Raw genomic sequence first — 19734 nt, forward strand, 5'->3', positions numbered from 1 at the left:
TTGATTTAATCTATCAAAGGAGAAAGAGGAGGGGGGAGAAGGAAAAAAACGACTTATTTGGGAATAATGAATTTTGTTTTCCTTTCTGTGGCTAAGCTGCTGATTAACTGGCAGCTAGTGAAGAGACCAGTCAGGATATTCTGCCCTTGGGCAGCTGGATGGGTCATCAAAGAAAACAGTTTTAGTTGTTTGTAAGTTCTTTAGAAGACCTTGGGTGTTTAACTGCACCTTGCACGTAAGAGATTGCCTGTGTATTATGTCTGCCACTGTCCTTGTTAGCGTTTCCATACCAGATCTGCATCAGAATTTCTCACTTGTTTTAATTATGGTTTCCTTTCCGTAATTTGTTTTTTCATTTTGCATTGTTTGGTGTGTTAGATGTCCTTTCCAAAAGTTAATGCTCTGTCTTCTTGGGGTTTTGTTTGCCATTGTAAATCATTGTTTTATTTTATTTTGATTTTTTGCACAGAAGATTAGCCGTGAGCTAACTGCTGCCAAGTCTCCTTTTTTTTTTCCTGAGGAAGACTGGCCCTGAGTGAACATCCATGCCCATCTTCTTCTACTTTATATGTGGGACGCCTACCACAGCATGGCTTGCCACACACGCAGTGCTGTGTCTGCACCCGGGATCTGAACTGGCGAACGCTGGGCTGCAGAAGTGGAACGTGTGCACTTAACCGCTGCGCCACTGGGCTGGCCCCATAAATAATTATTTTAACATTGTGCACATAATTTGTGTAATTTGTTAGTTTGTGAAATTTGTTAGTTCTCAGATCAAAAAGTCTTAGTCTGTTTGAGACTATACATATGGGTGATGGAACCAGAGTGTGTAAAGCGTATGCAGGGGATTTGTCTAGTTAGTTATCTGGAAGAAATTAATAAACCAACCAGAAATACTTACCTAAGCAACTTATGCTCTTTTACCTTACTGTTACTTTGAAAGTTAGGTTATGACTTTGGAATATTTTGCAAGTTGTGTTTTCTATAGTCAGATTTACTGTTGCTGTGTGCTTTATCATTGATGAAGAGTGGGAATAATCTTATGGTAAATTCTGTTTTCTTACAGTCAAAGGCCGTTGGTTTGTTAGATGTGGATGTGTATGGCCCTTCAGTTCCAAAGATGATGAATTTGAAAGGAAATCCAGAATTATCAGAGAGTAAGTAAAGAAGAGACAAATAGTGTGATAATACTTATATTTTTATTTAGTACCTACTGGGTGTCAGGCCTTGTGCCGTGTACCATGTGTACTTTATACACAGTGTAATATAGTCATTCTGAGGTAAGATACAGAGCCAGACTGTTTGGGTTTGAATTACAGCTCTGTCACTGACTGTGTGAATTTGGGTGAATTGTTTAACCCCTTTGCGCCTCAAACTCTCCCACCCCCTGCCATATGTACTAGAGGGTTAACAACTGTCCTCACTGGACAGGATGCTGTGAGTAATCCCTCAATGCCAAGATTGCCGTGAGCGTCATGCATTTAGCACAGTGCCTGGCACATGCCAGGTGAGCGAAAGTTAGCTCGTCACCCCTGTCTCTTTATGTTAGATGTGTGGACGTTGAGAGTTTTTGAATAGAAAGTGTGTAATGTATGTGTTAGAAAAGATGAACATTATTTTCTCTAGTAAGGTTTTTGTCATATTTGTGTTACTATGTTTTTAGAAAACCCCTAAACATTAGTTTCTCTCCTCAGCCTTCACTGATAGAGTAATTTTTTGACTAAATTTTTAATATTTACTACTCATTACATTTTCTTACAAAGCTATCAAATATAAAGCTTTAAGAACAAGGAAATGCTGTGATCAAAAAATGAAAACTTGGAACTGGTAACTTTTTTTGAAAAATGGCTTATGTGAAATTAGTTTATTAAAATTTATTCTAATTATGATAAAAGTGTAAAATTGAATAATTTATTTTTGTTTCTTATGGGACTTTTTATTTTCCATGCATCTAGGACAAAATGACTATATTTACTGAAGGGTATCTATTGGATTATCTGTGTACATGATAGAAGTATTTTTTTTGTTGTGATTAAAAGTTAGGTAATTAGGGGCCAGCCCGGTGGTACAGCGGTTAAGTTCGCATGTTCTGCTTTGGTGGCCCGGGGTTCGCCGGTTCAGATCCTGGGTGCGGACATGGCACCGCTTGGCAAGCCTTGCTGTGGACACATATATGTCCCACGTATAAGGTAGAGGAAGATGGGCACAGATGTTAGGTCAGGGCCAGTCTTCCTTAGCAAAAGGAGGAGGATTGGCAGCAGATGTTAGCTCAGGGCTAATCTTCCTCAAATAAATAAATAAAATAAAATTTAAAAGTTAGTTAATTAGACATTGTTTGCTATTTAAACTGCTTTTGTTTGTGGAGTCAATTAGAAAGTTAAGTTCTGAGTAATTGTTTATAAGACAATAAGGATGCTCCCTAACATTTTGTAGGAAACTTGAAGATTTAGTGAAGATAAGAGTGACCTCAGCAGTCTTATATTTCAAGCACTGACTTAGTTGTTTTCTTCTTTTATGAGAATATAAACTTAAATAGCTAGGTTACTCTAGTTTCTTTGTTCTTTGTCCTTTTAGTGGAATGCATACTTAGTTTGCAAATACGTGACATGAGCCAAAATGTCAAACTTTCACAAAGAAGGAGTAATGAATTTGCATACTTTAAATGATAGACTCATTATGTCTGTCTCTTGATTAAAGTAATGTGAAAACTGGTGCGTGCAGCACATGAGTGATGGCAAAATGGAGCCCTTGTTGTCACTCTTTTCTTCAGTAGTCTGTTCGATCTATGCCAACATAAATACTTGAAGTGAACTTTAATTTCTTTCTTCTTGTTTTACTGAAGCTGTAATCTTAAATTTGATGTTTGCAAATTGGCTGCCATTAAATAGGCTCATCTGGTAAAGATGAGCTACTGGAAGTCTTGGAAAGCCTGAAAAGAATACTTTTTTGTGTTGACAAGCTGATCTGAAGTCCCCCAAGAAATAAACTGATTGATTAAGGCATTCACTTAAAAGAATGTGTATTCTTAATAGCCCAACTTAGAAATTATTTTTTGAATCTTAGATAAACCTGCCACCATTATACTAATTGGGATCATTTTGACATTTCTACATTTTATTATGTTAATTTATCCTTTTCTACTCTCTATTACAGAAAACACAGAGCAATGTGAAATTATCTAATTAACAATAAAGAAAAACTGAAAGATGTGTTTTTAGCAGTTCAGATTTTGCAGGATAGACCAGTGAGCAGAACCTCAGCTTTATAAATGTTCCTCTGTTCTTGGACTTAGACAACCTTAGGGGCAGTGGGACTTCAGGATCGCCCCTTTCTCTTCGTTATTTAATCCGACGTATGGTAATGTAGTTTTAGTCAATTTGATCATTTCAAAATTCTGTGTTAGGGTTGGCAGGGTTATACATTTATTCACCTTCTCTTATGTCTTTTTTCTTTTTGGGGAGATTGTAGAAAAACCACTCTTTTTGCAGTTGTATCACATTTTAGCCTTGATTACCAAGAGAAATTTTGTATTTGACTCTAGAGAACTAAAGGCAGTAGTTAAAGGAAAATTTGTTTGTAATAGTTTTGAGTTTCTTAGGCTGAGTATGTTTCTATCAGCTTAAAATGCCTTGAGTGATTTGTCTATGTTATTATGCAAAACCGTGGTCATAGGAAGTCTAGCCGGTTTGTAGAAAGAGTATTATACAAAACCCTCAACAGGTTGACATTGTAATGACTACAAATGACCAGTTGCTTTGGGAACCTAATGGAATTTAGAATAAAATCCACGTGTAGTTGGGGAAACTATCATCTAAGCATGAATACACCTTTTTTTTTTTTTAAAGAACCAATGCCAGTTATTTTTCTCTTTTTTAACTTTCCAAATAACATAATATGCAAATTTCATATTACTGTAAAGCCAAATTATAGTCCTAGAAATTATTTCGTAGAAAGGTTTTCAACTGAAATTGCAAGTGAATATTCAGTGATAGTTGCACATAGAAATGTGTTGCTACATTTCACTCATGTAATATTCTTTTTTGTGACCATGTTGAAGATTTTCACGAAGCTTTCTCAAATGACTCGTTGTAGAAATATCTGCTTTCTTTCAGTTTTGTGATGATAAATCACCTTCAGAATACTTGTGAATTTATTGCTTCTTAGCTTTACTAAAGAATGTCTTTTAACATACTTAGCTAATAAAGTAGGAAAATTTTAAGGCCTGTGGAGAGAGGTTACTAAAATTGAAATGTCAAGTAATTTTGTTAAGGATGACATAGTGCTTATTAAAGATTGAGTATGAAACTTTTTTTTGAGTATGATCCACTTGTCTTTTCTATTGTTGTGGAAGAGAAATTTTTTGCTTTTCACAGAATTCTGCCCTGTCCTAAGGTGTTAAGCATTTTTCAAGTTCAGGAATGAATGTGTGTAGGCTTATGAAATTGTAGAAAATTGTGGAAATTCAGCTTGGGCAAATGACCTTTTATATTAGCACTCATCTCTGGTAAGAACTACAAGGAAGCAACTAAGATTAATTTAAGTGCATAAAGAATGAGAGTGAACTCTACTTAGTCCTGAAGTCACCCCATTGTTTCCTTCCAGGAAGGAGAGTCGGGGGTGTTACCAAAGTAGTTAGCATGGATGAGTAAATTCTGATCCAGTGGATGGAACTCCCAGAGCTTCTCATGTAGAATTTGCTTCTTCTGGTGATTGTCCTGTGGATCCTTGGGTTTCATCTGATGCTAGAGGTCCTCTGATTATCTTTGGGAAATGTTCTGGGAGGTATTCTATGATCACAGTGTTAAAGAAATGACTTTTTCTGTGCTGTTTTCCTGGATTATGTTTATAACTTCTTTTATACCTAAAATATTCAGACAAGGTGATGTTCCTGACATGATCAGGGGTTGAAGGAATCTTAAAAAGTTGTTTTGGTTTTCTCTGGCTTTAGGTGCTTTTATCTCTGAAATATCTCAGAGATGAAATTTATGCTCTTTGAATAATCCCATCGTCCTAGTTTATCAAAACAAGAGTCCATCTATTTTTCCTCTTGGCTCATTGTTTCTTGCATAGGTTATTCAATAGGCCTGAAGTAAATACCTGTTTAGTATGGTAGAACCATTTTCCTTTTTCTTTTGACAATTCTGAACTGAGAAATAGCCAGCCTCTTTTTGGGGTTTTACTTGCTCTGCTGAAAATACCATCTTAGCCTGGGGCTGCAGCAAGTGAAGTCATTGAAGAATGCCTGTTTAACCACAGAACAACTAAATGTATTTTAGTAGCTCCTGCTTGTTAATTTTGGTTTTCTTTCACAGGATGGCAGCCAATAGTATTGACCAGATGTATCTGTGTGTATGTCAATCAGGCCATACATCTTTGTATTTTGATGAGCTCCTGCCACAAGAAAATACTGGTGTTCTCCCGAGCCTCTTTCACTTTTTGAGTTATATCAGATGGCTATCCTTAAGACTTTTTTCTTTTCTTTCTTGTGATTTTTTTTTTTGTTATTTCCTAACCTTTTGATCATTTTCAGTGTTTGTCAAAATTATCAGCTCATTTTCAGTATCTTCTTTCAGATGAGAAAAATTAAAAGAACTTACTATTGTTAGGTAGTGGGAGGATTAGCTTGCAATTTTCTTTGTAATATCCTATTTCTATTTATATGCCCTGTGAAATTTTTGCTTTTTAAAGTAGACACCATTATTGCTGATTCATAGTTACTTTAATAATTCACTGGGTACTTTGCTTTAACAAAACACACACTTTTTTTTAGGTTAATGAAAAGTAAAGCATATAAAAAGGAAAGTAGTTTGGTGAAAGCAGGATGTAAAATGAGTTTTAAAGACATGCTACCAAGAAAAAAAAAAGCGGTGAAATAAAGCATCTTTTTCACTCTCCTTCTGGACTTCCGCTCCAGATTTTGTGTGTGTGGTATGCATTCATACAGGGTAATGGGCTGAAATGACGTCTTGTTCATCAAGATTGCATAGATTTTATGCACTCACATTCATAGCGGCATTATTACAAAGAGCTAAAAAGTGCAAGCTACCCAAGTGTCTGTCAGTGGATGAATGGATAAGCAAAATGTGGTATATACCTACAATGTAATATTATTCAGCCTTAAAAAAGAAATTCTCGCATATCCTGGATGAACCATGAGGACATTATGCTAAGTGCAATTAAGCTGGTCACAAAACGACAATTATTGTAAGATTCTCCTTATATGAGGTACTTAGAGTAGTCAGCCGCATAGACACATGGTTGCTAAGAGCTGGGGGAAGGGAATGGGGACTGATTGTTTGACAGGTATATAGAGTTTCAGTTTTACTAGATGAAAAGAGTTATGGAGATGGGTGGTGGTGATGGTTGGACAACATTATGAATGTATTTAATACCACTGAGCTGTACACTTAAATAATGATTAAATGGTAAATTTTATGTATATTTTACCCAATGAAAAAAAATTGAAAAAAGAATTGGATACTGGATACATAACAAATAGGCTTCTTTCAGTACTATCTATGGTATCAGCCCAGTGAATCAATCTGTTCTTTAAAAGTGCAGTTATTACGGAGGGGAGAGAAGATAGTGACTTTTCATTGGGAGGCTTAGTAAGCTTAGCTATAAGCCTTCTCTAATTTTCACTTTGGAAACTTCACTAGCCTACAAATTGTTATGAATTGTAGCCTAAAATTATATTTTCATTTCATGAAAAGGGATAGAACTTATTGTATTTAAAATCTTTAATGTTATCTTTATCAATATTACCATTTGTAACATTACCAGTGTTATAAAGCCTGATATGATCTGGTCCCCATTTCTATCTACGTCTACAGCCTCGAGTCCAACTAGCTTGCCTTGTTACTCAGTGAACACCAGTTGCAGTGGCCTGTGGTTCTCAAAAATGCCAAGCTCTGTCTTGTCTCAGGACCCTCACATATTTTATTCTCTTTGCTTGAAATGCCTTCTACCTCTACTGTCTTCCACTCCTTTCCCACAACTAGTTTCTACTCATCAGGTCTCGCTTTTTTTCTAAAGATTGGCACCTGAGCTAACATTTGTTGCCAATCTTTTTTTTTTTCCTTCTTCTCCCCAAAGCCCCCAGTACGTATGTTAGTTGTGAGTGCCTTTGGTTGTGCTATGTGGGATGCTACTGCAGCATGCCCTGATGACAGGTGCCCTGTCTGCGCCCAGGGTCAGAAGTGGTGAAGGCCCTGGCCGCTGGAGCAGAGCATGTGAACTTAACCACTCGGCCATAGGGCTGGCCCCCAGGTCTCACTTTTGATGCTTCTTCTTCTGTAATGCCTTCTCTGACTCCTTAGTCTCCTTATTGCAATTGCAAGGATAGAGTTTTTGAGTAATCTACTTAAATTTTTTTATCTCCCCTACTAGATGGTACAACGTCCACAGAGCAGAGGCTTTCTTGCATGGTTTATTTCTCTGATGCTTGGTATATAGTAGATGTGCAGTAAAACTTAGTTGAGTAAATGAATAAGTTTCCTGCTAAATTTCTTGTACATTAGCTGCATGCTTTATTTTTTGCTTTGAGTATATGAGTAACTTAATTTGCAAATGTAATATATATATTTTTCTATGAATAAGAAAGAGAGTTTTAAGATATTATAGTGGCAGTTAATCTTTGTGCTATATCTGAGTGGCTGTTTTATACTGCTTTTTTCCTTTTTTTTGAGGAAGATTAGCCCTGAGCTAACATCTGCCACCAATCCTCCTCTTTTTTTGCTGAGGAAGATTGGCCCTGAGCTAATATCTGTGCCAGCCTTCCTCTAGTTTATATCTGAGTCACCTGCCACAGCATGGCTTGATAAGTCGTGTGTAGGTCTGCGCCCAAGATCTGAACTGGCAAAACCTGGACCACCAAAGTGGAACGTGTGACCTTAACCGCTGTGCCACCTGGCCAGTCCTACTTTTTTCCATTTTTAGGAAGAAAGAAAGAACCTATATGATTAGTAATTTGACTTTTGAGAATTATGTTATATGGAGTGAAATGATTGCTCACATTGTTTACAATGTGATAGGACAGTTTCAATCTTGCTTCATATCTTAGCTTTGAAATGTTGAGCACTGCTCTCCTTACTTGTAAGGGATCGAGTCTTGTGGGAACTGAATTTGAGCCATGATGGAAGGGACTATGAACAACCTGGAGAAAGAGAAGGAGCTAGTAGCTCAGCATACACTGTCCTTCTTCCTCAGACCATCCACATTGCCAAGCTAAGATAGTGCATAGTGGACACTAATACAAAGATCTTATTTGAGACCGTTTTTTCTAGAGATTGGTGTTTGTAAGAGGTTAGGAGAGGCTGTGAGACAGGAAGCAGTGACAGTAAGGTTTTGGTTTTATTCTGCTATCCCTGAGGGCTTTCAGTTGAGGAAAAGAAAGCAGAAATGGCAGCTTCCAGTTTAATGGGCTTTGGGATCTCCCTTGAAGTATACAAACCGCAAACATTTTTGAAGTGGTAGAATGTCTTAAACGAGGCTTCCCAGAAAGCAGAGCCCTGTGCACTATTAATTTACTAGGGAGTGCAAAAACAGACTGAGGAAGGAGTAAAGGAGGGAGAGCCTGTATGAAAATGTGCTGTCAATCTGGCTGCTGCTAAATGTGCCAGCTTGCTCAGCTGCATGGGACTATATAAACTCCATCTCTGGATTGTATGTCTGGGAGAAAAGGGGAAGAATTTATCTAATGGTGTCCATCTTCCGTTGACCAAAGGCTCACCTTAGGAGATATTAACTCACTTGCATTTCTGAGTTCTGTATGAGAGAGTCCTGGCAGAGTCTTATGGTGTCTGGCAGTGTCCCATACTTTGGCATCAAAATGGAAGTTTTTGGGTGGGAGGTGAGAGGCACACAATGTATAGGCCCGAAGTGAGATGTTGTCAGGTAAGTTCCTCTGTGGCATCTGTCAGAGCCCATGCAGAGCTGCTTGCCACAGTGGTGGCTGGAATGAGAGACGAGTGAGGCTGGGGTGATGCATGTGGGGCTTCTGATACGTGGGGATGGAGGCAGGAAGCTGAGTATGAAAGTCTAGATCTGAAAATGTGGCTTATTTATGATTGGAGTTTATGGGGGACATGTAATGATGATCACTTTTAAGTTCAGTAGTATTGTGGGGATTGGGACTCAAATATAAGGGCTAAGTTTTAACAGATGGTTATGTGAGATAGAGACAGAAATAAGAAAATAAGCCACTTTCTTATTTCAAACAAATGATTGCACAATTTGATACCGCATGCTGTGCACTTGACCCAGAAGCCTCACAATAAACAAGAATGTTCTTACTGTCAGATTTGGGCAAGAATAGTAACTAAAAATTGAGATACCAGTCTTAGTAATCAGGAGGACCTGAGTTCAGATGGCTCTGTTTGGATATATTAGTAGACATCATAGTCATTGGAGGAACATTTGGAGCTTTTTTCTAATAAATGTTTATCACAGATTCTTTGGCTGAAAAAGGATGTACATGCACATGTACACACTCACACATATACACACATATATGTACACACCTACATATAGACACATATATTTAAATAAAGCACCTTTATTAAAAGATTTAAAATTTTGTTACTTGCAACTTAACTAGCACTGGCTTAAAATAAAAATGGTTGCTCTTTAAACCTAGTTTTAAAATTTGCAGTTGTAGCAAAAGTGAAATACTGAAGGAGATATTATTTCTGTTTATTTAGTAAACATTTATTGAGTATCTTCTACGTAGTTAGTATACAAGAGAAATATTTGGTTCTTTGGCTATTAGATCAAATAAGATTTGATCCTGGCTCTCAGGAGCTTATAGTAAGACACACTAGCCAGTGATCATAAGCATCATAAGCACGAGTAAATGCTGTGATAGAAATATCAGCATGGTTCTTTATGAACCCAGAGATGGTGACTCTAAATCAAACTGGGAGCTTAGATGAAGCTTCTTGGAGGAGGTGATTTTTGAGCTAAGTTTTGAAAAATGGGTGAGGAATTTGCTGTAAAAAGGGTTGGGGATTGAAAGTGAGGAGGACAGTGGAGGCAGAGGGAATATCATGTGTTAAAAGCCTTCAGAATGCAAGCTGTTTGGCATGGCAGAAGTGAAGAGTCTCTGTGGATGAGTTACAAGAGTCAGATTAGGGCCAGAAAGGTAGGTGAGGGTCCAATCATAAATGCCTTCTTGTGCTTGTTTGAGGAGCTGAAGTGTAATTCAAAAGCTGTGTGAAGCTGTCAGGGATTTTAGGGAGGGGAGTGACAGTATCAGTTTTTCATTCTAGGAGGATCACTTTAGTAGCATCGTGGAACAAAGGTAATAGGACGAGATGGGAGGTAGGGCCAGTTAGGGTGCCATTACAGTGGTCCAGGTGAGATGCGATAAGGCCTGATATAAGCCTGTGGCAGTAGAAATGGAGAGGAAGGGACCTAATTGAGAGATATTAAGCAGATTGAATGAATAGGGTTTGATAATTCATTGAATATGAATGAGAAATAAGTCTCTAGGATGGCTTCTGGATTTCTGAGTTGAGTGACTGTGCAGATAGTTGTCTCATTCATCAAGATGGAGCAGATAGTAAAAAGGAATAAACTTAAGGATATTGTGATGAGTTAAGGTTTATGTTGAATTTGATGTCCAAAGAGAGTTAGTCAACAAGTGATTGGAATGTGTTGAGAGTTCAGGAGAGAGATTTGGCTAAGATACAGATCTGGGAGTTAGCAGGTGATAGTTGAAGTTGTTAGTAAAGATCAGTAATTCTCAACCAGGAGTCATTTTACCCCCCAGGACACATTTGGCAATGACTAGAGATATTTTTGATTGTCACAACTTGGGGATCTAGTGGGTAGACACCAAGGATGCTGCTAAACCTCCTGCAGTGCCCGACATCCCCCCACAACAAGTTATTATCTGGTCCACAATGTCAGTTCTACTGGGGTTGAGAAATCCTGATTTAGATAAGGTAACTCAAGAGAGTTTTAGGGGAGGTCAAGTATAGTACTCAGGATAGAATTTGGGGAAATAACCTAAGGTGATCAGAGAAAGAGTGAGAAGTAGAAAGAAGACGAGGAAAAAACTACACCCTGGAAGCCAAGAGGGAGTTTTAGGAGGATGTGGTCAACATTTTCAGAGTGGCTAAATAAGAACTGAAAATTATATTTGCCAGATTTTCAATTTATGAACCTACTATTTTGAAGACATCTGTGTACAACTTGTGTTGTGCTTTTTGAAGAAACACATTCTTCAAAGTATATCTGACCTTTGGGAAATCAATCATTTGGGAATCATTTATTGAGCATGTGTATAATGGTACTGTGCTATGCTCCAGGGAAAAAAGATGAGTAGGAAGTAAATTCTATTCTTGAGGAGCTCACAGTCCAGTGGGAGAAATGGAAAACGTCAGCACACTAAGTACTATAGGAAGGCGTGCACAGAGGACCATGGAGACAGAGAGGAACTTCTAATCTTTCTGAGATGTGGTCCAGCCATCCCGGACCCTGATAAGTCTTCCAGTCAGAGGGCACAAAAAAGAGCAAGAGACTTGAGCATGTTAAAAAAATTTAATGAAAAGATTTTGTCTTTTTTATTTTGATGTTAAAAAATGGGTGTTGAAACTGTGGGTGATATATTCTGTCTGTCATGAGTGAAATATGTAGGTGGGATGTTTTCTTTATAAATCGCAATATAATCTACCATCTTGTACTACCTCCACCTCCAAATAGCCCTTTACCTTTAGAACGTGCCTGAGGCTTGTCTCAGCTCTGTAACCTTCCTCCTTCCTCTCTACCCACTTTGATTTCTTTGTAATCCCAGGCGGAGACTGGAAATGGTAGTTGTAACTGAGGGCTGTGGAGAGTTGACGGTGAAGTATTGGGGAGCTGCCAAACTCGTGGTGGCCAGATACAGGTTTTCCAAAATTCGAATTTTACTTGAAAGCTTTAGTATTGTCATAGGCAACAAATATTGTCAGTTTGTGTTATTTGAATTGACAGGCTGATTTCATTTTGTATGCCACATACCCAAGTTTGAACAGCCATTGTTTGTCTGTCAGTTTGTCTTTCAAATAAAAATGGTGTCCCGTGAAAGATACATCTAGGTTAGCTTACAGCTCAAGTGATGGCACAAGTGCTCGTCCTTGAGACAGCCGCTGTGATTCAGTGGGCAGAAGAGTGCTCTGTGTGTGCTTCCCGTTTTGTCACACAAAATGTTAAAAAGATGTGTACTCAAGGCTCAAGGTTTAATAAATGAAATAATTTTTACTTCGTTCAGGACATTCTTCAGTGAAACTGGCATTTATTTTTACTGTCGTGTGTGGTGGGAAGAATAGGATGACAACTAGGACGGTTTGGTGCCACTGCCTTGGTTTGTGCTGTGGCGCCGGCAGTTTTAGTTACCTTTGCTTTTGGACCATCAGTGCAAAAGTTAACCCAGTGAAAAGCCAAATAATATCTTAGTATTTTTATGAAAATAGTTTTAGCCTTTTGGATCATCTGAAAGGTTCTCGGGACTCTCCAGAGGACCAGAGACTGTGCTTGGAGAACTGCTGGTTTAACGGAAGCTTCTTCAACCAGGAGTCGGAGGTTTTGGTTTCTAGTTTAGTAATGGTTGTTATGGATTTCAGGAAATTATTGACCTCATGTTTTTTTCTTCCTTTTTTAAAGTGATGTGAAAGTAAGTGCTTTATAAATGAAGTAGTTTGTGTCTAAGGTCTGGAAATATTATTTTAGATGTGGTACTTTGTAAACAAGTCCTGTAGAGATTTGAACCAGGTCTTTTCTCCATTTATTTTATTTACTTTCCTGGCATTAAGGTGCTTGGAGTTGATAACTTATTTTTGAAAAACTTATAAATAATTTTTAAAAAATATAATACTTGAATATGAGCATCATCAACACCGCAGTCATCTTGGAATGTAGACTATAAGATACAAAAGTTGTCCTCAAACTGCTTGTAATATTATTAGTAACCACTCAGAAATAGCAGTATAATGTATTTTATGCCATCACATAATTGGTTTAAATGATATCTAATATAGGAGACCAGAGAGGGCAAGATTGAGGGCTGGGGAGGTAGAGAATGGCTCCATGAAGATCGCAGAATTAAATTGGACCTTAATGGAAATGGAGAAATGATATGTACCAAGGTGCAAAGAGAATGTGTCATACTTCTCATTTAAGCTTTTCCCTTCCCAAACAAATAGCCATTCCCAGTTTCCTTCTTACATTCCCTCTTTCCTTTCTGTGGTTTGGGACATGGTTTTTCTTGTACTTCTTTTTGTTGGATCACTCTGAGGCCTGTGATTTGTGCTGCTATTAAGACAGCGTGGTGTGGTGGAAAGATCGTGGGCTTTGGAGTCAGACTGACCCGACCCCCAGTTCCGATGGTGCCATTTACTGTTGGGTACTCGTGGGCAAGTTCCACAGCTTTGAAGGCAGTATGAAAAATGAGTGAAATAATAAATGTAAAGGTTTTCAGTAAATGTTAACTGTGTTTCCCCATTATTAAAAGTAGTCAATAGCAACAGAGAATGAATTAACTAAGACAATGGCATGCTGTGATGAAATTTCTCTCTTAGACTGGGACCTATTACAAGGGAGGCAATAAAGTGTAGTGGTTGCCATGGGTTTCAGCATCTGAGAGACTTGCAGTCAAATCCTGACTGTAACCTATATTGTTACCTTTGTTTACTTTGGGCAAATTGACTTAAACTCTCTGAGCCTTAGTTTATTTATGTAATAAATGGGAATTGCATTAGGATGATAGCAAGGTCCCCCCAAGTATTTGTTTCTTCATGAATATCTTGACACACTGCCCAGTTTAAGAAGAGGTCCATGTATATGCAAAAGCCTAAAATATTTACTATCCGGTCCTTTACAGAAAGTTTGCCAATTCCTGTCGTAGACAGTTAAGTTGCTCGGAATCAGTTTGATTCTTTTGAGGCTTCCTTTTAAACTTTGGGGGGTCCAGAGCGGTCTTTAGTCAGGGCTAATTTACCCCAGTACTATGGAGATATCGTTTTCAGGACTCTACCAGGTATTGTGAGATCTTTCCTCTCTGGCTGGTGGGAACATAAAAACTGTTTCCAGCCGTGTGCAATCTTCAGGAACTGTACAGTTTACAACTCTCCGTAGATTATTTCCCCAGTCCCAGGGCATTTCCTCTCACTCCTGTGCAGGTGAGTACCAGCCCAAGACTCCACAGTCCCCTCGGCAGTGCTCTGCAATTCTCTCTCTGTGTTGCTCCCTGCTCTCTAAGATTCCACCCCATAAGTTCTTGCTGCCTTACCTTCCCCTGACTCTGATTCTGTTTTCTCAACTCAGCGAAGTTCATGGGCTTTGTTTGGATTCCCCCTCCCTGTGCTGCAGCCTGGAAACTGCCTCTAGGGCAGTACATGGACAGTCACAGGGCTCATCTCCTTGTTTCCCTTCTTACAGGGATCATGGTCCTCCTGTCTGTGGTTCCATGCCTGAAAATGTAGTTTTATATATTTTGTCCAATTTTCTAGATTTTTAAAAAGTGTGTGTGTATTGGGGGGGGGGGTCATGGTTAGGAGGTAAATCCTGTTCCTTTTACTCTTTTGTGGCCAGAAGCAAAGTTATGCCATAGCTTTTATTTTTCGTATATACTCTCTAGGGCAGCAAGAAGTCAAGATGAGTCCACCATCTTTACAATCACCTTTATTTTCATAGCGGTTAAGTGCCATAGCTACTTGTACTAGTCTGAGTTCTTCAGGGAAACAGAATCAATAGGAGATATAGATAGATAGATTATAAGGAATTGGTTTACATGGTCAAGGAGGCTAAGAAATCCCAAGATCTGCAGTTAGCAAGGTAGAGACCCAGGAGAGCTGATGGTATAGTTCTGTCTGAGTCCAAAGGCCTGAGAACCAGAAGAACCAATGGTATAAATTCTGGTTTGAGTCTGAAGGCAGGAGAAAACTGATATCCCAGCTTGAAGACTGACAGAGAGAACAAATTCTCTCTTATTCTACCTTTTCCTTTTATTCGGGTCCCAATCAATAGATTGGATGAGCCCCAGCCACAATGGGGAGGACAATCTGCTTTACTTAGTCTGTTGATTAAATGTTAATCTCATCCAGAAACACCCTCACAGGCACACCCAGAATAGTATTAAAGCAGATATCTGGGTACCCCATGGCCCAGTGAAGTTGACATACAATTAACCCTCATCCCACTGGTTCTCCCAGACTTGCCCTTCGTCTAATTTGTGTAATCATGAATCTTGATAACGCTAAATGCATTACCTGTGGTCCCACTTCCTCCCACTGTGGAGATTATCCCTGAGTTTCTATAGTAGTCTCAGTCTCATTTTGAGGATCTGTTTCCTGAGGTCACTTTCCAACAAAAATGCATGACACGTTCAAAATTATATGAGAGGCACCAATTACAAAGATGTGGAAGAAGTGTAGGGAAACCACGAGTGCAGGGAAACGACTGTTGAGTAACAGTGGGGCAGTTACTACCTCTAGGCCTGAAAAGGTGAGAGGAGGGAGCAGACCCAACCTGGGAGGAGATAGCGTCTGCCTTGGGAGTAGCCATGGAGGGGTCCAGCCAGCCCAAAACCACCCCACAGAGAGAAAGCCGGGAAATTAAATACCCCAACCCCTTCTCCTTCCTCTTTCTGATCTGCTTTTGATGCAGTTCATACAGGAACTTGGGTCAGAGGACAGGGTGAACCGGAGGGGTGAATGACAGATAGTGAGCAAAGACAGGGCGCTGGATTATGGTAGCTGCCTGGCCCCTTTCCTTCAGAAACAGAGGTGTTTCCAGACACAAACCTAGGATTTGAAATGAGAGGAAATCCAGCTTATAGACAGTTATCTTCTTGCTTTTCTGCATGTATACAGTTACTCCCAAGCAGCCTTCTATTTATACACTGAAATGTTGATGATATCAGGGAGGGAGAAATAATGTTAGGTTATCTAGATTCAATAAAATTCTTCAGCAGCTCTCTGTTATTTTACAGATAAGGATGGTAATATAAAAAATTAATAAAGTTTGCCCAACGTAATGGGACAGAATCTAGATACTCCATAACCCGCAATGTATTTGTGCATAAGAAAATTATCCAAAGGAAAAGAGAAGAAAATATTGGTGTATATCAAAGTGGTTTATTCAACTCTGAAGCATAATAGTGGCAATTATTTATCTGTAAGCCATATTTATATGTAAGCTTCATGTTATATGCCTCCGTTATTTTTAACTTATTAATAGACATGGATGGGTAATTTTAGGTTTGATCCAGTCTTTCTGTAAGTCATTAAGAAGAACCTTCATGAAAGTGAGGCATTCCTTGTTATAAACAGAGACTGAAAACAGTTAACGGAAATCTGGTAATTATCGATGAATTTGGAATATCAGGAAAAGTGGCTACTGCTCTGCATCTTTGGCTGTGTATGAAACTCTCAGTTTGTGGAATTATAAAATTATGAAATTCACAAATGTGTGATAAGTCATCATCTGGCTTCTGCTTAAACACCTCCAGTGAGGGAGATTTTGCTGTTCCATGACATCTCTATTTATTGTTATTATTTTGAACAAAAATCTGCCTGCTTATAACTTTCGCATGCTTTTTACTAGTTCTGCCCTCATGGGAACCACCTACTCTAATTCTTTTTTCCTTTGATGATCTGTGAAATATTTGTATATCATAATCACAGCCTTAAGTTTTTTTTCTCAGCTAAACAACTTCTGGCCTTCAGTTTTTTCTTATTTAATGCAGTTTTGAGTATACGTACCATTCTGCTCGTCCTGGGCATGGATCACTTTGTCAATATCCCACTTAAATAAGGTTGAAAATGTGGACTGTTTCTTGGCCTTACTAAGATCTCTGATCACCCTTTGAAAAGATTTCCTTTAACCTTTTATGGTTAATAAGGCTGTATAAGCAGCCAGCTATCAAAGTCAAGTAATAAATAATGGTGGACATGTAAAGTTCTGTTTTTTAGCCATGATTTATATCATACCTAATTGTTGGGTACCGTTTTGTAAAAGCAACTGCAGTAAACTACAAGCTAATTTCTCTGTTGCATCTTCACTGTCAATAAAATGAATGTAGCATTGTGATATTGAGCCAGATGAGAAAGATAAGAAAGCAGAATCCAATGTCAGTGAAGACATTAGTTGAATCTGAGTATAGTGTACAAAATATCATCAATTCAAAGCAGGCAATTAAATGTTTTGTTAGGAGGTTGCTTAAAAAAATTGAAGGAATGTATGATATATTAGGATGCAAGAAATGTCGTGGGCTTTAAAAGTCCTCGTACTGTGGCCAGCCCCATGGCCAAGTGGTTAAATTTGCATGCTTCGCGGCGGCGGCCTGGGGTTTCACTGGTTCAAATCCTGGGTGTGGACATGGCACCGCTCGCTCATCAGGCCACGGTGAGGAGGCATTCCACGTGCCACAACTAGAAGGACCCACAACTAAAATAGACAACTATGTACAGGGGGGACTTGGGGAGAAAAAGCAGGAAAAAAAAGAAGATTGACAACATTTGTTAGCTCAGGTGCCAATCTTAAAAAAAAAAAGTCCTCATACTATAAGAAGAAATTTAGCATGTTACCCAGGTAGACCTCTCTTGGAAGAGGCCCCTAGGTCCTGTGACCATGCCTTGACTCTGACTGATACTCTGTATGCCTAACCATATGGTGCTAAACATGCTACCTTTAGTTATGAAACAAATCAAATCTATCAATATTAACATTTTTGATTAAGTTTAGGAAAAAGTTTTATAATCATTGTGATAAATATATATGTATGTACTTGCTTTTAAAGGTGTTTGAAATGTTTAAGGGAATCAAGCATATTAGAGAATCTGATGTCTTAGCTTTGTGATTTTAATTTGAAATGCTTAATTAAACTTATATTATATATTAACTAGATACATAACGCTGTGTTATGTTTGTTTTTGAATGAAAGAAAATCTAACACGGTGGTAGCTTAAACAAGATACTTTATTTCTCTTTCACATAAGAGTTTGGAAGCAATCTATTCTGGGCTGATATGACAGTTCTATTCCACAGAGTCCTCAACAACCAAGGTTTTTCCTGGTTCGCTGTTCCAGCACACCCAGGGGGATTCTAATTTGAAAGATATAAAATAGTTTGGTTAAGTTTCTAACAGTGTTAGAGCATTTGAGATAATTGGATTTATTCCATTTGTTAGTTTGTTTCATTAAATTTACAAGAGTTGCTTAGGTATTTATAACGATTTTGGTAGTTTGTGAGGCTACTCTGTCACACATAAATGGAAGATTTGAGAGAATCGAATTTATTTGATTTATAAATGTAGTTTAAAGTGTTTTAGGCAACTTAGTTCAAGTAGCTTTATAATTATTTAGAGGAATTTAATCTGTAATGAGTTAATTGAACATGAATAAAAGGAAGTAATCATTTTAATTTTTATGCTACAATTGTAAATTATGTACAAACTAAGATTTGTAAGATGATCTTCAAGGCTTATAAAAAAGTTTAAAAACATACAACTTTAATTAAATATTAAATACAAGTAACTGTAGGTAATCATTTTTGCGTAATAAAGTCTCCTATAAGTTGACATTCCAGAAGGTAAACACAGGAGGAGGTAAGATACTGTGCACATGGAGTTGAGACTACTGAGGTTATTTTTTTAACTTTTTTTTTAAAGATTGGCACCTGTGCTAACATCTGTTGCCAATCTTTTTTTTTTTCCTTCTTCTCCCCAAAGCACCCCAGTACATAGTTGTATGTTCTAGTTGTGAGTGCCTCTGGTTGTGCTATATGGGACACCGCCTCAACATGACATGATGAGCAGTGCCACGTCTGCGCCCAGGATCCAAACCAGTGAAACCCTGGGCCGCCGAAGCAGAGCGTGCGAGCTTAACCACTGGGCCACAGGGCGCCCCCTTTTTTAACTTTTAAGTGTACGTTTTATGTTCAAAGAGGAGCAAATAATCTCTCTAATATTTGCAGAATATCTTTCAATAGACTTTGATGAGTTTAGGTCTTTGCTGTTAGGAGATTCAAATTAAAGATTCACTTTTTCAGTAGAGATGGTGTCGTCAAAAGTTAGCCTTGTCTGCAGACGAAGTCTTTAAGATGTGAACTAGTTGACATTGGTGTATGTTCAAGTAATTGCAAATATGTGTAAAGATAAAACCTAACTAAGCTTTTTATGAGACTTGCTTTCATTGTGAAATGCTATTTTCATGCTTAGTGTCCATTGGCTACTTCTTTGAAGGCTAGATATCATAAAAATGCCTATGTTTAAAACTTTTGAAATTTGATACTATTCCAGATCTTTGGATATTTGTTTAAAAAGGTAAATTATTTCTCAAATTTTGACATAGCTTTTTTAGCATTTTTGAGGAAGGGGCTATCTCAGATATTGACTAATACACATTTAAAGTTTCTTTTCTCTTTAGATAAATGATGGCATTTTTTCCTCTTCAGTAATAATGTTTTCAGTATCTCTGTCCTGATTTTAGAGACACCAGTGTGTAAAAACCAAACTTTATAAAACTGTCAAGTTTGTGGAGGTGCTTCTTTGAATAGAGGAAGTTTTCCTTTGTATCAAAGACCCCTGTGACTGGGCCAAATTCTATGCTCTCCTTTGTAGGGCTTATTTTGGTTGCGGGTTTATATTTGTCTAGTGATTGTGTGATTAGTGTCTGTCTCTCCTACAGACTTTCTGTCTCATGAGGGAGGATAATGTGTCTCTTTTTCTTCGCCACTGTGTCCCTAGTTCCAAAC

At 38.1% G+C, this 19734-nt stretch overlaps 1 protein-coding gene across 1 annotated transcript in view; it reads left to right on the top strand.

Annotated features, from left to right (window-relative positions):
* Positions 1-19734, top strand: part of NUBPL (NUBP iron-sulfur cluster assembly factor, mitochondrial) — a 211873-nt gene that overhangs the window by 35431 nt on the left and 156708 nt on the right. Inside the window, exon 4 of the mRNA XM_070587594.1 lies at positions 1067-1157. Coding sequence (XP_070443695.1) covers positions 1067-1157 — 91 coding nt within the window. The remainder of the gene's footprint in view (positions 1-1066; positions 1158-19734) is intronic.

Source organism: Equus przewalskii, chromosome 1 (genome assembly GCF_037783145.1).
Source record: "Equus przewalskii isolate Varuska chromosome 1, EquPr2, whole genome shotgun sequence".
Classification (NCBI taxonomy): Eukaryota; Metazoa; Chordata; class Mammalia; order Perissodactyla; family Equidae; genus Equus; species Equus przewalskii.